At 43.1% G+C, this 23,391-nt stretch overlaps 2 protein-coding genes across 2 annotated transcripts; both read left to right on the top strand.

The window, feature by feature from the left end:
* The first annotated feature begins 10,280 nt into the window (after positions 1–10,280).
* On the top strand, positions 10,281–16,691 carry LOC106594893 (zinc finger protein 135-like). Its single transcript, XM_045713186.1, has 2 exons — positions 10,281–10,873; positions 14,910–16,691. The coding sequence occupies exons 1-2, from the start codon at positions 10,534–10,536 to the stop codon at positions 15,743–15,745; spliced, it is 1,176 nt and encodes a 391-aa protein (XP_045569142.1). The 5' UTR covers positions 10,281–10,533; the 3' UTR covers positions 15,746–16,691.
* A 1,752-nt stretch (positions 16,692–18,443) lies between these two features.
* Positions 18,444–21,806, top strand: LOC106564014 (zinc finger protein 239). The gene is made up of 2 exons (XM_014129979.2): positions 18,444–19,885; positions 20,645–21,806. The coding sequence occupies exons 1-2, from the start codon at positions 19,453–19,455 to the stop codon at positions 21,271–21,273; spliced, it is 1,062 nt and encodes a 353-aa protein (XP_013985454.2). The 5' UTR covers positions 18,444–19,452; the 3' UTR covers positions 21,274–21,806.
* The last annotated feature ends 1,585 nt before the right edge of the window (positions 21,807–23,391 follow it).

Here is a 23,391-nt window from a genome sequence, read left to right as displayed (position 1 = left end):
CTTCAGGTTTTGGGGCTGTCGCTGGGCAATACGGACTTTCAGCTCCCTCCAAAGATGTTCTATTGGGTTCAGGTCTGGAGACTGGCTAGGCCACTCCAGGACCATGAGATGCTTCTTACGGAGCCACTTCTTAGTTGCCCTGGCTGTGTGTTTTGGGTCGTTGTCATGCTGGAAGACCCAGCCACGACCCATCTTCAATGCTCTTACTGAGGGAAGGAGGTTGTTGGCCAAGATCTTGCGATACATGGCCCCATCCATCCTCCCCTGAATATGGTGCAGTCATCCTGTCCCCTTTGCAGAAAAGCATCCCCAAAGAATGATGTTTCCACATCCATGCTTCACAGTTGGGATGGTGTTCTTGGGGTTGTACTCAACCTTCTTCTTCCTCCAAACACGGCGAGTGGAGTTTAGACCAAAAAGCTCTATTTTTGTCTCATCAGACCACATGACCTTCTCCCATTCCTCCTCTGGATCATCCAGATGGTCATTGGCAAACTTCAGACGGGCCTGGACATGCGCTGGCTTGAGCAGGGGGACCTTGCGTGTGCTGCAGGATTTTAATCCATGACGGCGTAGTGTGTTACTAATGGTTTTCTTTGAGACTGTGGTCCCAGCTCTCTTCAGATCATTGACCAGGTCCTGCCGTGTAGTTCTGGGCTGATCCCTCACCTTCCTCATGATCATTGATGCCCCACGAGGTGAGATCTTGCATGGAGCCCCAGACCGAGGGTGATTGATCGTCAGCTTGAACTTCTGCCATTTTATAATAATTGCGCCAACAGTTGTTGCCTTCTCACCAAGCTGCTTGCCTATTGTCCTGTAGCCCATCCCAGCCTTGTGCAGGTCTACAATTTTATCCCTGATGTCCTTACACAGCTCTCTGGTCTTGGCCATTGTGGAGAGGTTGGAGTCTGTTTGATTGAGTGTGTGGACAGGTGTCTTTTATACAGGTAAGGAGTTCAAACAGGTGCAGTTTGTAACGGCTGTCTTCGTCCTCAGACGAAACAGAGAAGTCATCGTCTGAGAAAGTGGACCAATACGCAGCGGACTTAGTGTTCATCTTTGTATTTAATTACGGCAAGAACACTATACCAAAACAAGGAAACCGACAGCCAAACAGCCCTGTCAGGTGCAAAACACTAAACAGAAACAATCCCCCACAAAACCCAAAGGAAACACATGCTCCTTATGTGTGACTCCCAATCAGCAACATCGAGCTTCAGCTGTGCCTGATTGGGAGCCACACACGGCCCAAAACAAAGAAATACAAAACATAGAGAAATTAACATAGAACGCCCACCCAATGTAACACCCTGGCCTAACCAAAATAAAGAACAAAAACCCCTCTCTATGGCCAGGGCGTTACAGTACCCCCCCCCAAGGTGCGGACTCCGGCCGCAAAACTTGACACTGAAGGGGAGGGTCCGGGTTGGCCTTCTTACGGCGGCGGATCAGGTGCGGGACGTGGCCTCTTTCACCCTTGGCATCGCCCTCTTCGGTGGCGCACCTGGCCGCGCCGAAGGTCTGGTGGGCGACCCTGACTTCGCCCAGCTAGCGGGCGACCCTTGTTGCGCCCGGCTGGCGGACGACCCTGGCTGCGCCCGGCTGGTGGGTGTCCCTTGCTGCGCCCGGCTGGCGGGCGGCGATGGCTGCGCCCGACTGGCAGATGACCCTGGCTGCGCCCGTCTGGCGGGCGGCGATGGCAGATCCGGACAGGCGGGCAACTCTGGCAGATCCGTACAGGCGGGCCACTCTGGCAGCTCCGAACAGGCGGGGCACTCTGGCAGCTCCGGACAGGCGGGCCACTCTGGCAGCTCCTGACTGGCGGGCGGCTCTGGCAGCTCCTGATTGGCGGGCGGCTCTGGCGGCTCCGGACTGGCGAGACCCACTGGAGGCCTAGTCCTGGGAGGTGGCACAGGACGGACCAGGATGGGGAGACCCACTGGAGGCCTGGTCAGTGGAGCAAGCACAGGACAGACCAGGATGGGGAGACCCACTGGAGGCCTGGTCCGAGGAGGAGGCACAGACTTAACCAAGATGGGGAGACCCACTGGAGGCCTAGTCCTGGGCGCAGGCACAGGATAGACCGGGTCCTGAAGACGCACTGGGGTCTAGAGCGCACAGCCTGCACAACCCGTCCTGGCTCGATGCCCAACCTCCCCCGGCAGATGTTAGGAGCTGGGATGTAGCGCACCGGGCTCTCCACGCGTACTGGGGACACCGTGCGCTTTACCGCATAACACGGTGTCTGACCAGTGCTGCGCTGCCTCCTGTAAGCACGGGGAGCTGGCTCAGGTCTCCAACCTGACTCTGCCACACTCCCCGTGTGCCCCCCAATTTTTTTTGGGGGGGCTGCCTCTCGGGCTTCCTTGCCAGCCGTGTTCCCTCATACCGTTGGTCCTTCTTGTGGTGGGTAATTCTGTAACGGCTGTCTGAAGAGAGAGTAGACCAAGGCGCAGCGGAGTTAGTGTTCATCTTTGTATTTAATTACGGCAAGAACACTATACGAAAACAAAACAAGGAAACCGACAGCCAAACAGTTCTGTCAGGTGCAAAACACTAAACAGAAACAATCCCCCACAAAACCCAAAGGAAACACATGCTCCTTATGTGTGACTCCCAATCAGCAACAACGAGCTTCAGCTGTGCCTGATTGGGAGCCACACACGGCCCAAAACAAAGAAATACAAAACATAGAGAAATGAACATAGAACAACCACCCAATGTAACACCCTGGCCTAACCAAAATAATGAACAAAAACCCCTCTCTATGGCCAGGGCGTTACACAGTTAATACAGGTAATGAGTGGAGAACAGGAGGGCTTCTTAAAGAAAAACTAACAGGTCTGTGAGAGCCGGAATTCTTACTGGTTGGTAGGTGATCAAATACTTATGTCATGCAATAAAATGCAAATTAATTACTTAAAAATCCTACAATGTCATTTTCTGGAAAAAAAATTTTGGGTTCCGTCTCTCACAGTTGAAGTGTACCTATGATAACAATTACAGACCTCTACATGCTTTGTAAGTAGGAAAACCTGCAAAATCGGCAGTGTATCAAATACTTGTTCTCCCCACTGTATATTTACAGTACCAGTCAAAAGTTTGGACACACCGACTCATTCAATTCAGTTTTTCTTTATTTTTACTATTTTCTACATTGTAGAATGACCCAAAACACACGGCCAAGGCAACAAAGGAGTGGCTCAAGAAGAAGCACATTAAGGTCCTGGAGTGGCCTAGCCAGTCTCCAGACCTTAATCCCATAGAAAATCTGTGGAGGGAGCTGAAGGTTCGAGTTGTTAAACGTCAGCCTCGAAACCTTAATGACTTGGAGAAGATCTGCAAAGAGGAGTGGGACAAAATCCCTCCTGAGATCTGTGCAAACCTGGTGGCCAACTACAAGAAACGTCTGACCTCTGTGATTGCCAACAAGGGTTTTGCCACCAAGTACTAAGTCATGTTTTGCAGAGGGGTCAAATACTTATTTCCCTCATTAAAATGCAAATCATTTTATAACATTTTTGACATGCGTTTTTCTGGATTTTTTTGTTGTTATTCTGTCTCTCACTGACAAATAAACCTACCATTAAAATTATAGACTGATCATTTCTTTGTCAGTGGGCAAACGTACAAAATCAGCAGGGGATCAAATACTTTTTTCCCTCACTGTATATATTTTTTTTATCAAATATTGAATTTGAGCTTTACTAATATTGCTCGTAGAAATGCATTGATTAACATGTTGATAACTGGCAAAAAATACATTTTTATTTTTTTTACGAATAAGGTTTTGAAGTGTCTGTCCTATATCTAGGCGATATAAGAAAGCTCAGGTAATATTTTATATATAGTTTTACATATATTTAACTTGTTATGGATAGGGGGCAGTATTTTCACGGCCGGATAAAAACGTACCCGATTTACTCTGATTATTACTCCTGCCCAGAAACTAGAATATGCATATAATTATTAGCTCTGGATAGAAAACACTCCAAAGTTTCTAAAACTGTTTGAATGGTGTCTGTGAGTATAACAGAACTCATTTGGCAGGCCAAAACCTGAGAAAATTCCAAACAGGAAGCGCCCTCTCTGACCATTTCTTGGCCTTCTTGATCATCTCTATCCAAAACAGGGGATCTCTGCTGTAACGTGACATTTTCTAACGCTCCCATAGGCTCTCAGAAGGCGCCAGAACGTTGAATGATGACTTTGCAGGCCATGGCTGAAAAACAGTAGGGCATTTGGTAAGTGGTCGATCTGAGAACAATGAGACGGGTGTGCGCGTGCACAAGACCACTCCATGTTTTCAATTTATTTTAAACAGCGTTTGACATGCTTCGAAGTAAGGTAATGGAATATTTTGAATTTTTTTGTCACGAAACACGCCGGGCGCGTCACCCTTCGTTACCCTTCGGATAGTGTCTTGAACACACAACAAAACGCTGCTATTTGGATATAACTATGGATTATTTTGAACCAAACCAACATTTGTTATTGAAGTAGAAGTCCTGAGAGTGCATTCTGACGAAGAACAGCAAAGGTAATCCAATTTTTCTTATAGTAAATCTGAGTTTGGTGAGTACCAAACTTGGTGGGTGTCAAAATAGCTAGCCCATGATGGCGAGCTATCTACTCAGAATATTGCAAAATGTGCTTTCCCCCGAAAAGCTATTTTAAAATCGGACATAGCGATTGCATAAAGGAGTTCTGTATCTATAATTCTTAAAATAATTGTTATGTTTTTTGTGAACGTTTATCGTGAGTAATTTAGTAAATTCACCGGAAGTGTTCGGTGGGAATGCTAGTTCTGAACGTCACATTCTAATGTAAAAAGCTGGTTTTTGATATAAATATGAACTTGATTGAACAAAACATGCATGTATTGTATAACATAATGTCCTAGGAGTGTCATCTGATGAAGATCATCAAAGGTTAGTGCTGCATTTAGCTGTGGTTTTGTTTTTTGTGACATTATATGCTAGCTTGAAAAATGGGTGTCTGATTATTTCTGGCTGGGTACTCTGCTGACATAATCTAATGTTTTGCTTTCGCTGTAAAACCTTTTTGAAGTCGGACAGTGTGGTTAGATAAAGGAGAGTCTTGTCTTCAAAATTGTGTAAAATAGTCATATGTTTGAAAAATGGACGTTTTCGGATTTTCGAGGACTTTGTATTTCGCGCCACGCCCATCATTGGATATTGGAGCAGGTGTTCCGCTAGCGGAACGTCTATATGTAAGAGGTTTTAACCCCTTATTTTTTGGGGCACAAAACTACCTCCGTACTTCCATTTGTGTGTGTATAGGTTACCTTCAAACGAGTTCCGCTGAGCTACATAGAGAACACCATTATGTTGGTGAGTCTCCCCTTTTCCATTTTAGTTTAATCTCGGGGGTTCAGCTTTGGGTCATGATAGGGGCTGTACCAAATGTTTGATGTATTATAATAATTGATTATGCTTATGTTGTATTCCATTTATAGGGTCCTAGACTACAGATTAACAATATATATATTAATTATAAAGATTTAATATTGTTCCACAGTCTTTTCTAATCTCTGCCTCTTATAAAGAAACTGTCTGAGAAATATAATGTGTGACTGTGAGACATAACTCTGCAGGGGAGTGTAAGAGATAAGAGACTAGTCAGACATTCCACTATAAATCAAATTGGGGAGTGGACATTTACTGCTAAGCTTTTAGATAACATTAAAACTTTTGTTTCTATAGCTGTGTAGGCATGGTTTTGGTCTCATGAGTAGAAGGTAAAGACGTAGGCAGTGACATCACTAAGATATATGTGTTAAGGCTGTGTAAGGGAGGCGAAGTCAGGTGCAGGAGAGCAGAGTAGAGTAAACAGGCACACTTTTATTCTGTTCAACAATAGGCACAAAAAATGACATAAGTGCCCAAAAACACGGAACATAAACTGTAAAAGTATCGCGCGTGAACATACACCATTAACAATGAACAATTACACACAAAGACATGATGGGGAACAGAGGACTAAATACATGTAGATTGATTGGGGAATGAAAACCAGGTGTGTATGGAACAAGACAAAACAAAAGGACATTTGAAAAATAGAGCGGCGATGGCTAGAAAGCCGGTGACGTCGATTGCCGAACGCAGCCCAAACAAGGAGAGGAGCCGACTTCGGCAGAAGTCGTGACAATATGACTGCAGGACAAATAAAACAACTCAGACCCTTTTCTATTTTGCAGAACTTACTTGGAAACATGCGTGCTATGTTCCTGTCGTCAACTTCTGTCTGCAATTGCATTAAAGTTTTTTAAATTATTTCATTGAAGATATTGTCAAAATGCTAATTTCACCAATGAGCCAATGATTGACAAGGACCAAGGAACCAACCCCAACAGTAGCTCAAGCGGTTTGGACGCTACAGACATTTTTTGTAAGAAGACCGATTTTCGGGATGTCTCATGGTCTGACAAAAACCGTTGTAGCTCGACCACCTTCCACCGCACAGGCGGAAGGCCGACATTTTCAGATGTGATGGATTGAGACGCAGCCCATGCAACAAAAAAAAAATACAGATATCTTTATCTTAAACTGATGGATTTGGATGGGGATTTTATTTTTACTATGTTACTTAGATTGACGCACAGGTGCTTCTTAAGGATTAACATCACCAGTAGGTTTAGGCTATCACATCCTTATGATATACAGTATCTATTTTCATAAGAGCAACGTGACTACAAGAGACAGGACGGGAATGTCAGACTGTTTTATGGGACAAATCAACCTTTTTTTCTAAATTAGTGGTAATTGAATTTGTTGATAAAATGCAGGACATGATTGTTTGGTTGTGCGGGACATGTGGTCACCCTAATTACCCGCCTCACTGACTCTCCCTTGGCCAGGTGAAACGACCTCTCTCTCTCAGAAGCACTTCTCTCCCTGCCTCTCGCTTCAGTAACTCAGCCACTCTTTTACCAACAGATGGTCCGTCAATCTGTAAGTCTCTGCTTTCTTTGCTTTTGATGTGCTGGTTTTGTTTTAGTTGTGTTCTGTGGGCTCCTGCCTGTGCTACTTGGTCTCGAGTTGTTAACAATGTTGGGCTCTGGCTTGCTACTCACTACTTACTGTTGTGGTTGGCTAGCTAGACTAGTTAGCTGGCTAGGCTAGCAGGTTAAAATAGCTAATGTTAGCTGTCTGGCTAAGAACTGCATGTAACATGATTTGATAACTGGTTAGATGGCATTGTGTATTTACAAAACTTTGGTTTACTTTAATGTGGCTCAATTTGCTATTAAAGCTGTAAATTAGAGCTAGCTAGGTGTTGATAGCCACTGGCTGACTCATGCAGTGCTGAAGTAGGTAGGCCTGGTAGGGCTAACATTAGCAGGCTAGTTGCCTATCAACCTTGCAAGCTTATCTGTAACAGTCAATTCATAAAGTATTTGCTTGTAAATTGGCTGAAAATGTTATTGAAACCAGTAGTCATGAGTGCACACGATTTGGTTTTGGTTTAATTTGAAGTTATCTATTTGAAGATATTTCTGTCAAAGTTTACATTGTAGGGAATAGGCTGGCTAGCCGGGTCCTCCATATTACTTCACAGCCTGTAAAAAAGAATTCTGACATGACTTCGGCATTCTTTGAAATTCTGATCGGTTTTATGTACTCGAAAAATAGAAAAGAGAGGTATAACTTTGCATTGGGACTTGTGATGCTATACTAATGCAGATCCATATGTTACATGTGGATACATTTAGCTACCTTCACTTTAAGGGAGTTGTATGGTCATATTTAGATGTGAAAAAATAACAGACAGAGAAAACAATTTCTATTCTAACAGTATTTGGGTCATTCTTGAGCTCTGGTAATATTTCAGTCCCACTGACTGATTTTTTATATACATTGAAATGTCCAGTATAATGGATTGAAATAAATATAGCATTCATTTAAACTCCAGAACAGCCAGCCAATGAGGAAAATCATTTTTTATCCAGGCATCATCCTCGGCAGGGATGAAATTAGTGTGTAAGTGAAATATATGCATCATGTAGGACCAAACAGATTTTTCTGGCATTCTCGAGATGACATCCACTGGTATCAGTTTGATGAAGTCCTTGAGATGATTCCAGCCCCACAGCGTGTGACATCCTGCCACGTAAGAGGTTGAGAGAGATGTGTGGGCCAGACTCTCAGGAAGAAAACTATGAATGAATGAATGAATACGGTGCTCCTGAGAAGAAGGATAGTCATGCCGATACTCGTGCTGTAGTTAACAGTTCTCCACCCTCTCCGAGTTGGGCATCTCCGGCGCGGCCCACGCTTGGATTGCGTCCTACCTGACAGGTCGCTCCTACCAGGTGGCGTGGCGAGAATCTGTCTCCGCACCATGCGCTCTCACCACTGGTGTCCCCCAGGGCTCTGTTCTAGGCCCTCTCCTATTCTCGCTATACACCAAGTCACTTGGCTCTGTCATATCCTCACATGGTCTCTCCTATCATTGCTATGCAGACGACACACAATTAATCTTCTCCTTTCCCCCTTCTGATAACCAGGTGGCGAATCGCATCTCTGCATGTCTGTCAGACATATCAGTGTGGATGATGGATCACCAGCTCAAGCTGAACCTCGGCAAGACGGAGCTGCTCTTCCTCCCGGGGAAGGACTGCCCGTTCCATGATCTCGCCATCACGGTTGACAACTCCCTTGTGTCCTCCTCCCAGAGTGCTAAGAACCTTGGCGTGATCCTGGACAACACCCTGTCGTTCTCCACTAACATCAAGGCGGTGACCCGATCCTGTAGGTTCATGCTCTACAACATTCGCAGAGTACGACCCCGCTCCTCCGCTCTCTCCACTGGCTTCCAGTTGAAGCTCGCATCCGCTACAAGACCATGGTGATTGCCTACGGAGCTGTGAAGGGAACGGCACCTCTGATCAGGCCCTACACCCAAACAAGGGCACTGCGTTCATCCACCTCTGGCCTTCTGGCCCCCCTACCTCTGAGGAAGCACAGTTCCCGCTCAGCCCAGTCAAAACTGTTCGCTGCTCTGGCACCCCAATGGTGGAACAAGCTCCCTCACGACGCCAGGACAGCGGAGTCAATCACCACCTTCCGGAGACACCTGAAACCCCACCTCTTTAAGGAATACCTAGGATAGGATAAAGTAATCCTTCTAACCCCCCCCTCCCCCTTAAAAGATGTAGATGCACTATTGTAAAGTGGTTGTTCCACTGGATATCATAAGGTGAATGCACCAATTTGTAAGTCGCTCTGGATAAGAGCGTCTGCTAAATGACTTAAATGTAAATGTTAACAGCTGTTCTAGCGTTCTAAATGCCCTTGGAACATGTTCCTACAGTTTGATGACATGTTGAACTTTTCTGATGAAACCTCTGAATGTTATTAATTACTCTAATGCCTGACGTGTTTTTATTTGTTTCGATATTTCCTGCAGTTTGGTTAATAAAACCCATATTATTCTAAATATATCTAATGTCCTTATTACATGGTTGCATACAATGAAATGTAATCTGTTAGGGTAAATCTTGGAGGAATTTTGATAGTAAACTAAACTACTTTATATGGAAACTGATCTGTCTCTTCAACTGCGTTAAAGTATTCAACCCTGTCACCCTAGTCTCAACCCCGTCACATGACAATATTTGTTAAATAAAATGGCAAAGATGAATAAATATGAATTGAATGTTTTCTGAGTTCAGTGTGAAATGTTAAGGACAATTCCAAGAAGATTAGATTTATATTAAAATTCTGAATGGAAAGCATTTTTTTTATTTAAATGATGACCCGCTGACACAGTGTGTTTAATATAGCAAAATTCTGAGATTTTACATAAATGTTATATTTATAATAATTTGATTCGTTTGGGGGACACATGAGCATTAGGTAAATGTTGATTTTATAACAAGCATATTTTATAATCATATTCAGACCACTTCCATATTGTTTGTGACGGGGTTGACGATAAATTGTGTTCAATTCAGACAAAAATGGACAATAATAAAAGGTCTTTAATGCCTGATGTGGGAAAATATGTTTTCTTGAAGGTTTAATATGTACTTAAATATTACCGCAGTCCAATAATGACCCTTTTTATTCATAATGTTCATATTCAGGTCTAAGCCTGCGTAGAGGAAATATTGTCTTGTAAAGAAAACAGAACAAATTTGCTTTTTTGGAATGATTTGTTATGACGTTGTTTGCTAGAACTGGTGACCACTGCAGTCAGCAGATGTGAGTCTTTCAGGTGACGCTTCTTGAGTGACGTAGGATCTAGTGGACGGGACGCTTCGACGACAACAACAGGGTTGCTGATTCATCTCCGTAGTCTGCTAGCCAGCACAAAATCTAAATATTTAACCACTTTAGATAAAAAAAAATGTGTGTAGCTACCTGAATCTCAGTGTTTTAAACACAATTATGTAAGCGTATCAACAAGTTGAGTTAAACGTAATTTGCAAATGTGTTAAGATTGATAGCTACTGAGCTTAGCACTAGGGTAGTCGCAAATGCTAGCTAGCTAACATCCCCGACCATGAGCTCACAAAGCTACTCCCTTCCTGCTAAAGAAGAGGTCTGCTGGACGGAGATAGAAGTTGCAGTGAAAGAGGAGATGGAAGAGGAGGCTGTCACAGTAAAACAAGAAGTAGAGGATGAGGCTGTTACAGTGAAAGAGGAAGACGTGTCAGTGAAAGAAGAGGAAAATGCTTTCATAGTGAAAGAGGAGGCGGAAGAGAAACAAGAGGATGCATGTTTTGTTGAGGAGGAGAGGACTGTTACGGCGAAAGAAGAGGAAGACGGTTTTGGATTGAAGGAGGGGGAGATTCCTGTCACATTGGAGGAAGAAGAGAGGACTGGAGATCTGATTAACACCGGTGAGTACTAGGCCTATATTAAACCGGGTCGCGTACTTTGCAGGCGTTGAACCGATGTGTGGTTTTTACGTTGCATTCAACTTAAGTTTTACGTTTGAGTGTGTTGTTCTGTACTGCAGGAATTGTTAAAGCTAGCACAGTGCCTAGTGAAACTCTACCCACCCCTAGCCCAGGGTTTATAGACCGTCCAGGCATATAAGATATATATTTGTCATTTAGCAGACGCTCTTTTCCAGAATTGCAGTTAATGCATTCATCTTAAGATACAGAAGCTAGGTGGGACAACCACATATTACAGGCATAGCAAGTTACATTTTCCTCAATAAAGTAGCTATCAGCAGAGTCTGCGGGGTGACATGGGAGAACTTGGGAAGGTTGAAAACCAGGCACAACATTACGAGCGCATATTATAATCAAACTATCTCAGTGTTAGGTCATCAGAGGGCTGAGGCTTGTGGGGAGATGACTCGTGACCAGACGAGCACATATTATTTGCTATCCCAACTTCTTGCTCCAGCCAAACGTTATGCCACACCTAAGGAGGTTAGTTTCTTCTCCGCAATGAGTCTGGATCTGAGTACCTCCCTGACGATTTATAGAATGGAAAGCCATTTTAGACCGTCTGATTGGTCCCAACTCCCCAGTTCTTGCCAGTGACATGCATACCCATAACATGATACTGCCACCACAATACTTGGAAATACAGAGGGTTTCACTCTGTGATAAATTGTGTTGGGCCCCAAACCTAAAGTTTTTCATTTCGTCCAAAAAGTACATTTCTTTCTCTTGTTGTCTTTGAGTAACCTATTACTTAAGGGCCTTGTTGTAAACTGGGTGGATCATTTAGAATGGGACACGCAGCCTATTACTTACCTTTTAAGGATCTGCCCCTTTTATTTCAATTTTCGCCTAAAATGACATATCCAAATCTAACTGCCTGTAGCTCAGGCCCTGAAGCAAGGATATGCGTATTCTTGGTACCATTTGAAAGGAAACACTTTGAAGTTGGTGGAAATGTAAAAGGAATGTAGGAGACTAACACAATAGATCTGGTAAAAGATAATACAAAGATAAAAACGACCGTTCTTTTGTATTTTTTTTGTACCATTTCTTGCATCGCTGGTCCAAATGTCAGTCGTGAAGCTAATAGCAGTGAAGCTGTTAGAATAATTTGATATCTAGATGATTGCCTAATCAATAATCAATTCGCCTTGACTAATGCCCAAGGTTTGTAAGACAATGGGTTAAATAATTAGGCAAGGACTCAGCTTTCTGCAAAAGGTTTCTGTAGCTTTATTCAGAGGATGTTCTGAGGTCAGGATAACAAAACAGTCATTTTATAGTTCTTGCTTACTTACGCACATGCAATTACACACAAACTGTTGGTGACCTGCATCCCCCATTGACTTCCCACACTGTTTATCACTACCTAGCTCAGCCTGTTCCTTTCCCTCAAGGTTAGGAATCCTTTGAAGTTTTACTCCCTTTACCATCTGTCCCCTGCTCTCTACACTAATTACAAACACACATTTCTTTCCCTCTCCAGTGGTTCCTGGACTTTCTGGGACTAATCGGACTAATCGATCACTACATTGATCATTACATTGATTATTCATTAACCATGCTGTATGACTAATAATTCATCATGGTTTATTGATTTATTTACCTTTATTAGATAATTCTCTTATCAGACGCCCATAGCAAGTAGCTCATGGATGTGCGTTTCAACAATACTGTGTAACTCCGGTAGGGCAACATCTGAAAAATAGTGCATACTTTGTAGTGTGTCCCGGTGTTCGACCAGTTGGCGAAAGCCAACATCATCCACGACAGAGAACAGTTGATTGTCAAGGGCAATGAATTCCATTATCTTGGCTTTAATAGATTTTGCCTTTGAGTTGTCTCGCTGAAATGTTCTTACTCTCTGAAATGACTGCTCGATTTGAACCTTTTTTGGTGTTGGAATTACGCTTAGTATTTTTTTCCTTTGTGTGTAGCGCTGTATTTTTCATGGCATCATTACGTCATCTACTTACGTTATATCGGTATGGCACGTCAGCTTTGATGTCGTTTTTTTTTTACATCAGCGTTAAACTAGACATCGGGCCGATGTTGGCATTTTTAGCTAATATCGTCCGATTCTGATATGCTTACCGATATGTCGTGCATCCCTAGCAGGTATGGTTCCCTATCAGAATGTCACAGGATCAGGAGATGTGACAAACAGGGGTGCCACTTTGGTTTTAGAAGGGGGGGCATAACCTGGTCGTAGGGTCTGGGTTGGTTTTAGAAGGGGGGGGCATAACCTGGTCGGAGGGTCTGGGTTGGTTTTAGAAGGGGGGCATAACCTGGTCGGAGTGTCTGGGTTGGTTTTAGAAGGGGGGCATAACTTGGTTCGGAGGGTCTTGGTTGGTTGCATAACCTGGTTCGGAGGGTCTGGGTTGGTTTTAGAAGGGGGCATAACTTGGTTCGGAGGGTCTTGGTTGGTTGCAGTATTTAAAAATGTAATAAAAATGTATGCACTCTACTGTAAGTCGCTCTGGATAAGAGCGTCTGCTAAATGACAAATGTAAAAAAAAATGTAAATGTAGAAGGGGGGGCATAACCTGGTCGGAGGGTCTGGGTTGGTTTTAGAAGGGGGGGCATAACCTGGTCAGAGGGTCTGGGTTGGTTTTAGAAGGGGGGGGCAATAACCTGGTCGGAGGGTCTGGGTTGGTTTTAGAAGGGGGGGAAATAACCTGGTCGGAGGGCCATCTGAAGCTCATTTCCTGCAATTCTACTAGGTCTGTCTCTGACTAAAAACATTTTATTTTTATTTTGACCAATCGATTGGTCAAATTCCTATGGGACTACCAATCACGGCCGGTTGTGATACAGCCCGGGAACGAACCAGGGTCTGTAGTGATGCCTCTAGCACTGAGATGCAGTGCCTTAGACCGCTGCACCACTCGTGACTAGTACGGGCTGTATTGCACAGTAATGTACAATAACAAGGACTGTATTAGGAATGGAATAGATGATAAATAGGCAATATAAAATGGTGACTTATTTTAGCAGGCAGGAGAAACTGAATATAACACAGCTACTCCAGCACACGTTGCAATAGTACCAATAGTAGGAACCAGTAACATTTTCCCACACACTCCAAAAGGCATCAATCCAGCCACAAGGATAACACCGGGAGGAAAAAAAGATGTCTCGAGCTGAGACCTGTGTTTATACCCTAGTAAGAGCATGGGGCTAAAGGAACCTAGAAGCATGGCTACTAAATGATTGTCTAAGGCCACATTCTATCGATCTCTCACGTGATTGGGGAGAGAGGTGAAGGCTAGACATAGCAGAGACCCCAAACAAATAAACCACCAACATGCACATGCCCACAATGTCCAGGAGGGGGAATTCTGGACAGTCTTCTCCATCAGTCGCTGTGGATGGAGTGGAACATTAAATATAAAGTCCTGGACAGAGTCTTGTCCATCAGTTGCTGTGGATGAAGTGGAATATTAAATAGAGTCCTGGACAGAGTCTTCTCCATCAGTTGCTGTGGATGAAGTGGAATATTAAATAGAGTCCTGGACAGAGTCTTGTGTATCAGACGCTATGGATGAAGTGGAACAGAGACACAGCTTCTTGATATGTTGCTTTTATATCCTCTTCAGCTGTGATTAAGATGAATGTGGGTTGTTCCATATGATTTCAATCACTTTCTGACTGGTTAAAAACAGGCATAGTGGTCTTAGCATATAACTCACGCTAGGTGTTGGTGTATGAAGCCAATACTAGATTTGAATTGTTTTTCCAGCTGTTGCTGCGCAAAGACACATTTAATCATGTAGAGATTTCATTTTAGGTTGTATTAATTAGTGCACATCGTAGCAAAAAAAAACATTTTGCAACAGAAAACATAAACAAGCATTTCTTATTGTACAAGTTCCGCTAGTCGTCCCTCCCCATTTCGGTCCATTTTCCTCAGTTTTCATTTGATGAATAGGACCCTGATCACTCTTAAGCTAAATACTCTGTTTGTCTTTGGCAGGAAAGAGACCAGACTCAGAGGAACCAGAGGCATCCAAACCAGCAAGACCACACCACTGCTCTCAGTGTGGAAAGAGTTTTACTAAGTTAGGGAACCTGAAAGACCATGAAAGAATACACACAGGAGAAAAGCCCTACCAATGTTCCCAGTGTGGAAAGAGTTTTACCCAGTTAGGAAGCCTGAAATCACATAAGATAATACACACAGGAGATAAGCCTCATCACTGCTCCCAATGTGGAAAGGGTTTTATCCAGTTAGGACACCTGAGAAAACATGAGATATTGCACTCAGGGGAGAAGCCTTACCACTGCCCCCAATGTGAAAAGGGATTTTCCTCATCAGGGTGCCTGAAATCACACGAGCGGACACACTCAGGAGAAAAGCCTTACCACTGTTCCCAGTGTGGAAAGAGTTTTAGCTGGTCAGGGCAACTGAAAGAGCATGAGAGAACACACACTGGAGAGAAGCCATACCTCCACTGCTCCCAGTGTGGAAAGAGTTTTACCCACTTAGGAAACCTGAAAATACATGAGACAATACACTCTGGAGATAAGCCTCACAAATGCTCTCAATGTGGAAAGAGTTTTAACCGGTTATATAACCTCAAAGTACATGAGAGGACACACACAGGAGAAAAGCCTTATCACTGCTCCCAGTGTGAAAATAGATTTTCCTCATCAGGGTCCCTGAAATCACATGAGAGGGCACACTCAGGAGAAAAGCCTTTCCAATGCTCACATTGTGAAAAGAGTTTTACCCAGTTAGGGAGTATGAAAATACATGAGAGAACACATACAGGAGAAAAGCCCTGTGTGGAAAGAGTTTTACCGATGTAGGGAACCTGAAGACACAAGATAACACACACAAGGGATAAATAGCCTTCCCACTTCTCCCACTGTGAAAATCCACACCTGAAAAAGCATTATCAATACTCTGTGAAAAGCTATTTACCCAGTTAGGAGACCTGAAAGACCATGAGGGAACACAGAGGAGATGCCTTACCACTGCTGTCAGTGTCAAGGCTCAGGATAAGACCCAGATGCAGACAGTTTCGAAGTAACAGAAGTTTTTATTATGAAAACAGGGAGGCAGGCAAACGACATGTCAAGGGCAGGCAAAGGCCAGTAGTCCAGAACAGAGTTCGAAAGATACAGAACGGCAGGCAGGCTCAAGGCAGTCAAAAACCGAGAAAACAGGAACTAGAGACAGATAGGAGCACAGGAAAAACCGCTGGTAGGCTTGATGAAACAAAAACTAACTGGCAACAGACAAACAGAGAACACAGGTATAAGTACACTGGGGAGGATGGGTGACACCTGGAGGGGGGTGGAGACAAGCACAAAGACAGGTGAAACAGATCACGGTCCCGTGTGGCTCAGTTGGTAGAGCATGGTGTTTGCAACGCCAGGGTTGTGGGTTTCGGGGGACCAGTATGGAGAAAAAAATGTATGCATTCACTACTGTAAGTCGCTCTGGATAAGAGCGTCTGCTAAATGACTAAAATGTCAAATGTAACTTAAAATTCATGAGAAATTCATGAGAACACACTCCCTTTGTCTTATTTTTGAATGAAAATGTATGATTTTGTTTGTGCCATATGAAATCAAAATTGGATAACGCCTGCTCAAAAATAAATGTGTATGTCGTTTGCTATTTTATTTTCTCAAGACATGAATTGAATGTATACAGTAGTACATCAGATTCAATGTACAGGCTTACTGTGATTAAATGGTCTGTGTGTGTTCAATGTACACGCTTACTGTGATTAAATGGTCTATGTGTTTTCTTTGTGTGTGTGATAATCAATTGCTGTTTCCATGTGATGCTCTATTGTTTACATTGGCTGATAATGTTTCTTATGCTGCGTTCATAACAAGTGGGAAAATACTACTTTTAAACTGGATATGCATCTTAGGAGACCGGAAAAAAATACCAAATGAAACTAGTTCAGACAAGACAAACAGTTCGGTAGGAGAGAGGAATTGTAAAAAAACGAATCTCAATTAAATGGAATGTTTCCAATTATTGGGGAGGGGAGAGCTTAAGGAAGGAAGGAGAGTTTGATGCTTAGAGCTGTGTGGAGGGAGGGAACAAGGGATGCAATGCTCAAAGCTGGGTGAAAGGAGGCAGGGTGGGAAGGAGGGATGAAAGTGGAAAGAGGGAGGGACAGGGTGCTCAGAGCTCTCCACGGTCATTGATGACGACTTTAGCGGAGCATTTGCCACTGCTGGAACCCTTCTCCATGTTAGCGACAAAGCTGAGCCCCTCCACGATCATAACAAGTGAGACAATAATACTTTTAAACTGGATATGTATCTTATTCTGCGTTCATAACAAGTGGGGAAAATACTACTTTTAAACTGGGAGCAACGAGTTGTGTGTTCACCTACTGTTACATACGCCTCTAGGAAGAGGGAACGCAACACCCTGCTACAACTCAACTCCCCGTGGAGTGAAAGAGGTATGGGACTGTAGGTGCGAGTAAGGATGACAAAGGCAGAGAATTTACCGTTTACTGGGAATTCATTTATTCCTTCACAAAAGGTAATATTTGGGGAAAAGGGGCTGAACGGAATCAAATAAAGTAAATGGCAAAGCCCTCTCCTACCTTACCTGCCTACCCACTACTTACCTAACTTAGCACCACCTGGTGCGCTATCCAAAATACAGGGGGTGGTCCGCCCAGGTCTTAGCTAGTGTGCATAGACAGTAAATACTACGGGTAATGTATGCCCACAGGCCTCTTGCCTAAGCACACCCTACGTGCCTTCCCTTTCCCCCCTGGGAACAAAAACAATGTCAATTATCAAAACACTGCGTCCTACTTACACACACAGGACATACTAATAAGCTCTCTCTGCAACAACCAACATAGGACATACCAATCAGCTCTCTCTGCAACAACCAACATAGGACATACCAATCAGCTCTCTCTGCAACAACCAACATAGGACATACCAATCAGCTCTCTCAACAACAACCACCACAGTACACACTCATCATCTCCCTTCTGCGCAACAGAACACTGGCTTATATAGTTGGAGAAAGAGTTGGTAAATTAAGACAGCTGTTTCTGACGAGAGCGCGGGGTCAGCTCCAATCATCAATGGGGCCGACCAATCAGCTGCTTGGGGGAATTTCAGGAATCCATCCTCACATACAAACAAAACCACAACACAGGAACTGAGGTACTTAATACATACCTTGAACCCGAGATCGAAGTTTGGCTAATGGCAAACAAGCTCCGTTAACCATAAACTAAAAGTACAGCTTTCATACTCACCAATAAATTATAGTGTTGAAAATCCATATTATTAAGAGAGTTTTTCATAAATAATTGTTTGTTGTTGCATTTAACTGCCGAAAATGCTTCAAAAATCAATTGGTACATGTCATTAATTTATAAGTGCAAAAATGTATGTAGCTACTGCAGATTTCCCCTTTAAGGGAATAGTATGGTCACATCTATATGTGAAAAGAGAAAACAATGAACAATTCCTATTCGCACAATTTATTCATAATGTACATAATCATATTCAGGTCTAAGTCTGCGTAGATGAATGTATTGGCAATAAAAAAATAGAAAACATTTGTTTAGAGTGAAATGTTATGACATTAGGCAGGTGTCCATTGACCCAGGTTTATTCGACAAAAGCAATGTCTGAAAAAAAGATAAATTCCCAGATGTGTCTAATAGAAACGGCAGCTATAGGAAATATGCTCTGAAGATCGACAACATGTTTCGACGGGGGGGAGATTTTTCCTGATGATAATTTGAATAAATGATGAATGCTGAATAATTGTTTAAGTGTCCTGACTTTTGCCTTGCTTTTCTGATTGGCTGGATGCCAAGTCTTCAGATCTACTGGAGTGTAAGTTCCACCCTGGCAACAGACCGTGACTATACATTGGAGCGTGCTAATTATTACAATGTGGCCAATATTAGTCAAGTCTTGCATTCTATCCATGTAGGCTTTTGGGACATGAAACAAGACAGTATTTATTAATAATATTCATATTAATATCTAGGTCTGCGTAGAGGAAAGTAATGGCTGTAAGAAGTAATATGGTAATTTTGTAATTATTTGTTATCACATTGTTTGCCAGAATATACTGTAATGAAACAGCAGGCAGGGAGCAGGTCTCGAACCCTCGACCTTCAAGCCCGAAGTCCGACGCGCTATCGACAGTGCCGCAAAACCATGGTCAAGCGTCAGAGTCGATTTCCGCGCTTATAAACCCAGGGTCGTTACAATACATTGTAGTCAATTTTCTCCTAAACTGCGTCAGCAGATGGCGATGGTGGCGCTTCTTATGTGACGTATAATCTTGTGGACGGGACGTTTCTTCAACAACAGCAACAACACGGCTACTGATTCAGCCACCTCGGTAACTCGCTAGCCAACACAAAACCGAAACATTTTACTGTTTTAACCTCAGTGTTTTAAACACACTATCTGCATATTTACTAGTTACTCCATTTAATATTGACCTTGTTAGCTAGCTAGCTTGTAAAGATAGCCTACTACTAAGCTAATCGCTAATGCTAGCTAGCAAGCTAACATCCCCGACCATGAGCTCACTAAGCCGATCCCTTCCTGCTAAAGAAGAGGTCTGCTGGACGGAGAAAGAAACTCTCGTGAAAGAGGAGAAGGAAGAAAAGGATGTCACAGTTAAAAAAGAAGTAGAGGGTGAGGCTGTTACAGTGAAAGAAGTTACTGTGACAGAAGAGAGAGAAGATTTCAAAGTGAAAGAGGAGGATGTTACTGTGAAAGAAGAGGAAGACGTTTTCAGAGTGAAAGAAGACGAGGAGGAAGAGAAACAACAGGATGCAGTTTTTGTAGTGAAAGAGGAGGATGAGGCGATGACTGTCACAGTGAAAGAAATAAAACACGTTTTTGGAGTGAAGGAGGAGGGGGAGATTACTGTCACGTTGGAGGAGGAAGAAGATCCGAACGGAGATCTGATTACCACCAGTAAGTACTGTCTTAAAAAAAGGTGCACAAACTCTGCAGTTGTTGAACCGATGCCCCTGAATATCTCTTTCTGTTGAACTGATGTGACTTTAAAGGGTCGTTCTACTGAAGTTATGGGCGATTCCAGCGTTATGGACATTACATTTGCACACAAAATCACAATTTTAATGTCTCACAGAATGGAAAGACAAAATATAAATTCAACTTTTGATGTGTTTGTCTGTATTACCCCTTGGGTGGAGTGTATACCCAGGAAATCGGACTTCTAAATATTGGTATGTTGGAGATATAGAAGCTTAATGGATGTTACATGAAATGGACAAGCTTTTTGGGGAGACTGTGGTAGATTCTGTGGGAAGGTCAACCTGAGCATGCACAATTAAAGTTAGTCATTTCCAAATGAAACCACGTTCATAATTATCCTTAAAAGGATACTTCGGGATTTTGGCAATGAGGTCTTTTATCTACTTCCCCAGAGTCAGATGAACTAGTGTATAACATTTTTATGTCTCTGTGAGCGGTTTGAAGAAAGTTGCTAACTAGCGTTAACAAAATAACTGGAAGTCTATGTATGCTAGCAGATGTTTTTTTTTTGTCAGTTAAGAACAAATTCTTATTTACAATGATGGCCTACCAAAAGGCAAAAGGCCTCCGGCGGGGACGGATTAAAATAAATAAATACAATATAAATCTAGGACAAAACACACATCACAACAAATAATGATCTCTCTGTTAAATTAAACACTCTGTCTTTGGCAGGAGAGAGACCAGACTCTGAAGAACCAGAGACGTCTGAACCAGCAAGACGACACCACTGCTCCCAGTGTGGAAAAAGCTTTACTCAATTACGGACACTGAAGGTGCATGAAAGAATACACACTGGAGAGAGGCCCTACCAATGTTCCCAGTGTGGAAAGAGTTTTACCCAGTTAGCGAGCCTGAAAATACATAATAGAATACACACAGGAGAGAAGCCTTACCAATGCTCCCAGTGTGGAAAGAGATTTTCACAGTTAAGTTACCTGAAATCACATGAGATAATACACACAGAAGATAAGCCTCACAAATGCCCTCAATGTGGTAATACCTTTAAGCGGTTAAATAACCTGAAGGACCATAAAAGAGTACACACCGGGGAAAAGCCTTACCACTGTTTCCATTGTGAAAAGAGTTTCCGCTGGTTAAGGCAACTGAAAGCGCATGAGAGAACACACACTGGAGAGAAGCCCTTCCAATGTTCCCAGTGTGGAAAGAGTTTTACCCAGCTAGGGAGCCTGAAAATACATAATAGAATACACACAGGAGAAAAGCCTTATCAATGCTCCCAGTGTGGAAAGCGTTTTAACCGATTAAGAAACCTAAAATCACATGAGTGGATACACAGATGAAAAGCCCCATCACTGCTCTGTGTGGAAAGAGTTTAACCTCATCAGGCTCCCTGAAGATTCATGAGCAAAGACACACAGGGGAAGCCTTTCCACTGCTCCCAGTGTGGAATTACATTTACCTGGTTAAGGCAACTGAAATCACATGAAAGTATCCACACGAGAGAAACTCTATGAATGCCTTCAGTTTAGAAAGATATTTACCCAGTTTAGGCACCTGAAAGACTGAGGTTACACTCTCCGCAGAGAAGCCTTACCCATGCTCCCAGTGTGGAGAGCGATATTTCACATACTTACAATTCATGATGTATCACACACTTTGCTCCCATACTTGTCTCATATTTTTGACTGAAAATTGATGCTTTGTGGTTTTGTTTATGCTCTTATTTCCATATGAAATCAAATTGGAGAAAACCTACTCAAAAATAAATGTGTATGTTTTATGCTTTAATATCCCAAGATATGAATTGAATATGGAGTGTAGCAGTTTTTATGTAGATTCTATGTACACTCTGGGATTAAAGTCTTTTTTTTTACTCTGTGTTTTTTGTGTGTGTTGTTAATCGAGAGCTATATGTTGTTAATCGAGTGATATATGTTGTTAAGCATGATCTACTGTTTACATATGTGATGGATATGTATCTTAGAGAATGTGGCTTTAAAGCCCCCATTCAGTCTTTGTGTTTATTTGTTAATGTATCTCAAATGTATTTTTAATAATCCATTTTCCTGAGAGAGACAAAGAACTTTGGGACTTGTAGGGACAGCTCAGGACTTTGTTCCATCTTCTATCCCTCTTCTCTGTTTCTGGATCAGGTCTTGTAGGACAGCTCGAGACTTCGTTCCCTCTTCTCTGTTTCTGGATCAGGTCTTGTAGGACAGCTCGGGACTTCGTTCCCTCTTCTCTGTTTCTGGATCAGGACTTGTAGGGACAGCTCGAGACTTCGTTCCGTCTTCAAATCAAATTTTATTAGTCACATGCACCGAATACAACAGATGTAGACCTTACAGTGAATTGCTTACTTATGAGCCACTAACCAACAATGCAGTTGAAAAACTACATGGATAAAAATAAGAGATAAAAGTAACAAGTAATTAAAGAGGAGCAGTAAAATAACAATAGCGTGACCACGCAGTCATGGGTGAACAGGGAGTACAGGAGGGGGCTGAGCAAGCATCCTTGTGGGGCCCCAGTGATGAGAATCATTGAAGTTGAGGTGTTGTTTGCTACCTTCACCACCTGAGGGCAGCCCGTCAGCAAGTCCAGGACCCAGTTGCACAGAGCGGGGTTCAGACCCAGGTGTAAAGGTTGTCGTCTGGAATGGAGGACCAAAACGCAGCAGGAATGTGGATGCTCATCTTGTACTTATTTTAAACCAAGAAAACACCAAAATAACAAAAGAAGAACTCACGAACAACAAAACAGTCTTGTAAGGCTCACATACATATAGGACTCCGAATCAGAGGCAACGAGAAAACACCTGCCTCCAATTGAGAGTCCCACCCCGATAAACCAGACATAGAAATACAAAAGACCAGAGACCACATAGAAATACAAACATAGAACATTACCCAAAAACCCAGAAATAATAAATCAAACGCCCTACTAAATAAACCACCACCCCGAACCACATAAAACAAATACCCTCTGCCACGTCCTGACCAAACTACAATAACAAATAACCCTTATACTGGTCAGGACGTGATAGTACCCCCCCCCCCCCCAAAGGTGCAGACCCCGGATGCACCTCATAAAAAAAAATATATATAATAAATAAATAAAATAAATCCCCCTAAACTAAAGGGAGGGAAGGGAGGGTGGCTGCCGTCACCGACGGCACTTGTGCTACACCCCCCCTCCCCAACCCACCTATACAGGAGGTGGTTCTGGCTCCGGCCTACTGTCCTCCAGAATGCAGACAGACTTGATTAGTTTCGGGCCGTAGGCAGACTCCCCTTGTTCCGGATCGTAGGCAGACCTCTTCCTTTCCACACTGTAGGCAGACTCATTAAATACATAGTTAATCATTTTTAGTTCCGGATCGTCAACTGACTTACTTAGTTCCGGGTTGCTGATAGACTCCTTTGGTTCCGGGTCATAGGCAGACTCACCCGGTTCTG

The sequence above is a fragment of the Salmo salar genome, chromosome ssa02, assembly GCF_905237065.1.
Source record: "Salmo salar chromosome ssa02, Ssal_v3.1, whole genome shotgun sequence".
In the NCBI taxonomy this organism is placed as follows: domain Eukaryota; kingdom Metazoa; phylum Chordata; class Actinopteri; order Salmoniformes; family Salmonidae; genus Salmo; species Salmo salar.
Note: the sequence above shows the minus strand (reverse complement) of the source record. Positions and strands in the feature narration are given on the sequence as shown.

Excerpts from the sequence above, each read along its gene's own strand:
- LOC106594893 (XM_045713186.1), top strand. The coding sequence starts at position 10,534 with ATGAGCTCACAAAGCTACTCCCTTCCTGCTAAAGAAGAGGTCTGCTGG. Across the intron at positions 10,874-14,909 it reads TGGAGATCTGATTAACACCG|GAAAGAGACCAGACTCAGAG; the intron begins GTGAGTACTAGG and ends TGTCTTTGGCAG.
- LOC106564014 (XM_014129979.2), top strand. The coding sequence starts at position 19,453 with ATGCTAGCTAGCAAGCTAACATCCCCGACCATGAGCTCACTAAGCCGA. Across the intron at positions 19,886-20,644 it reads CGGAGATCTGATTACCACCA|GAGAGAGACCAGACTCTGAA; the intron begins GTAAGTACTGTC and ends TGTCTTTGGCAG.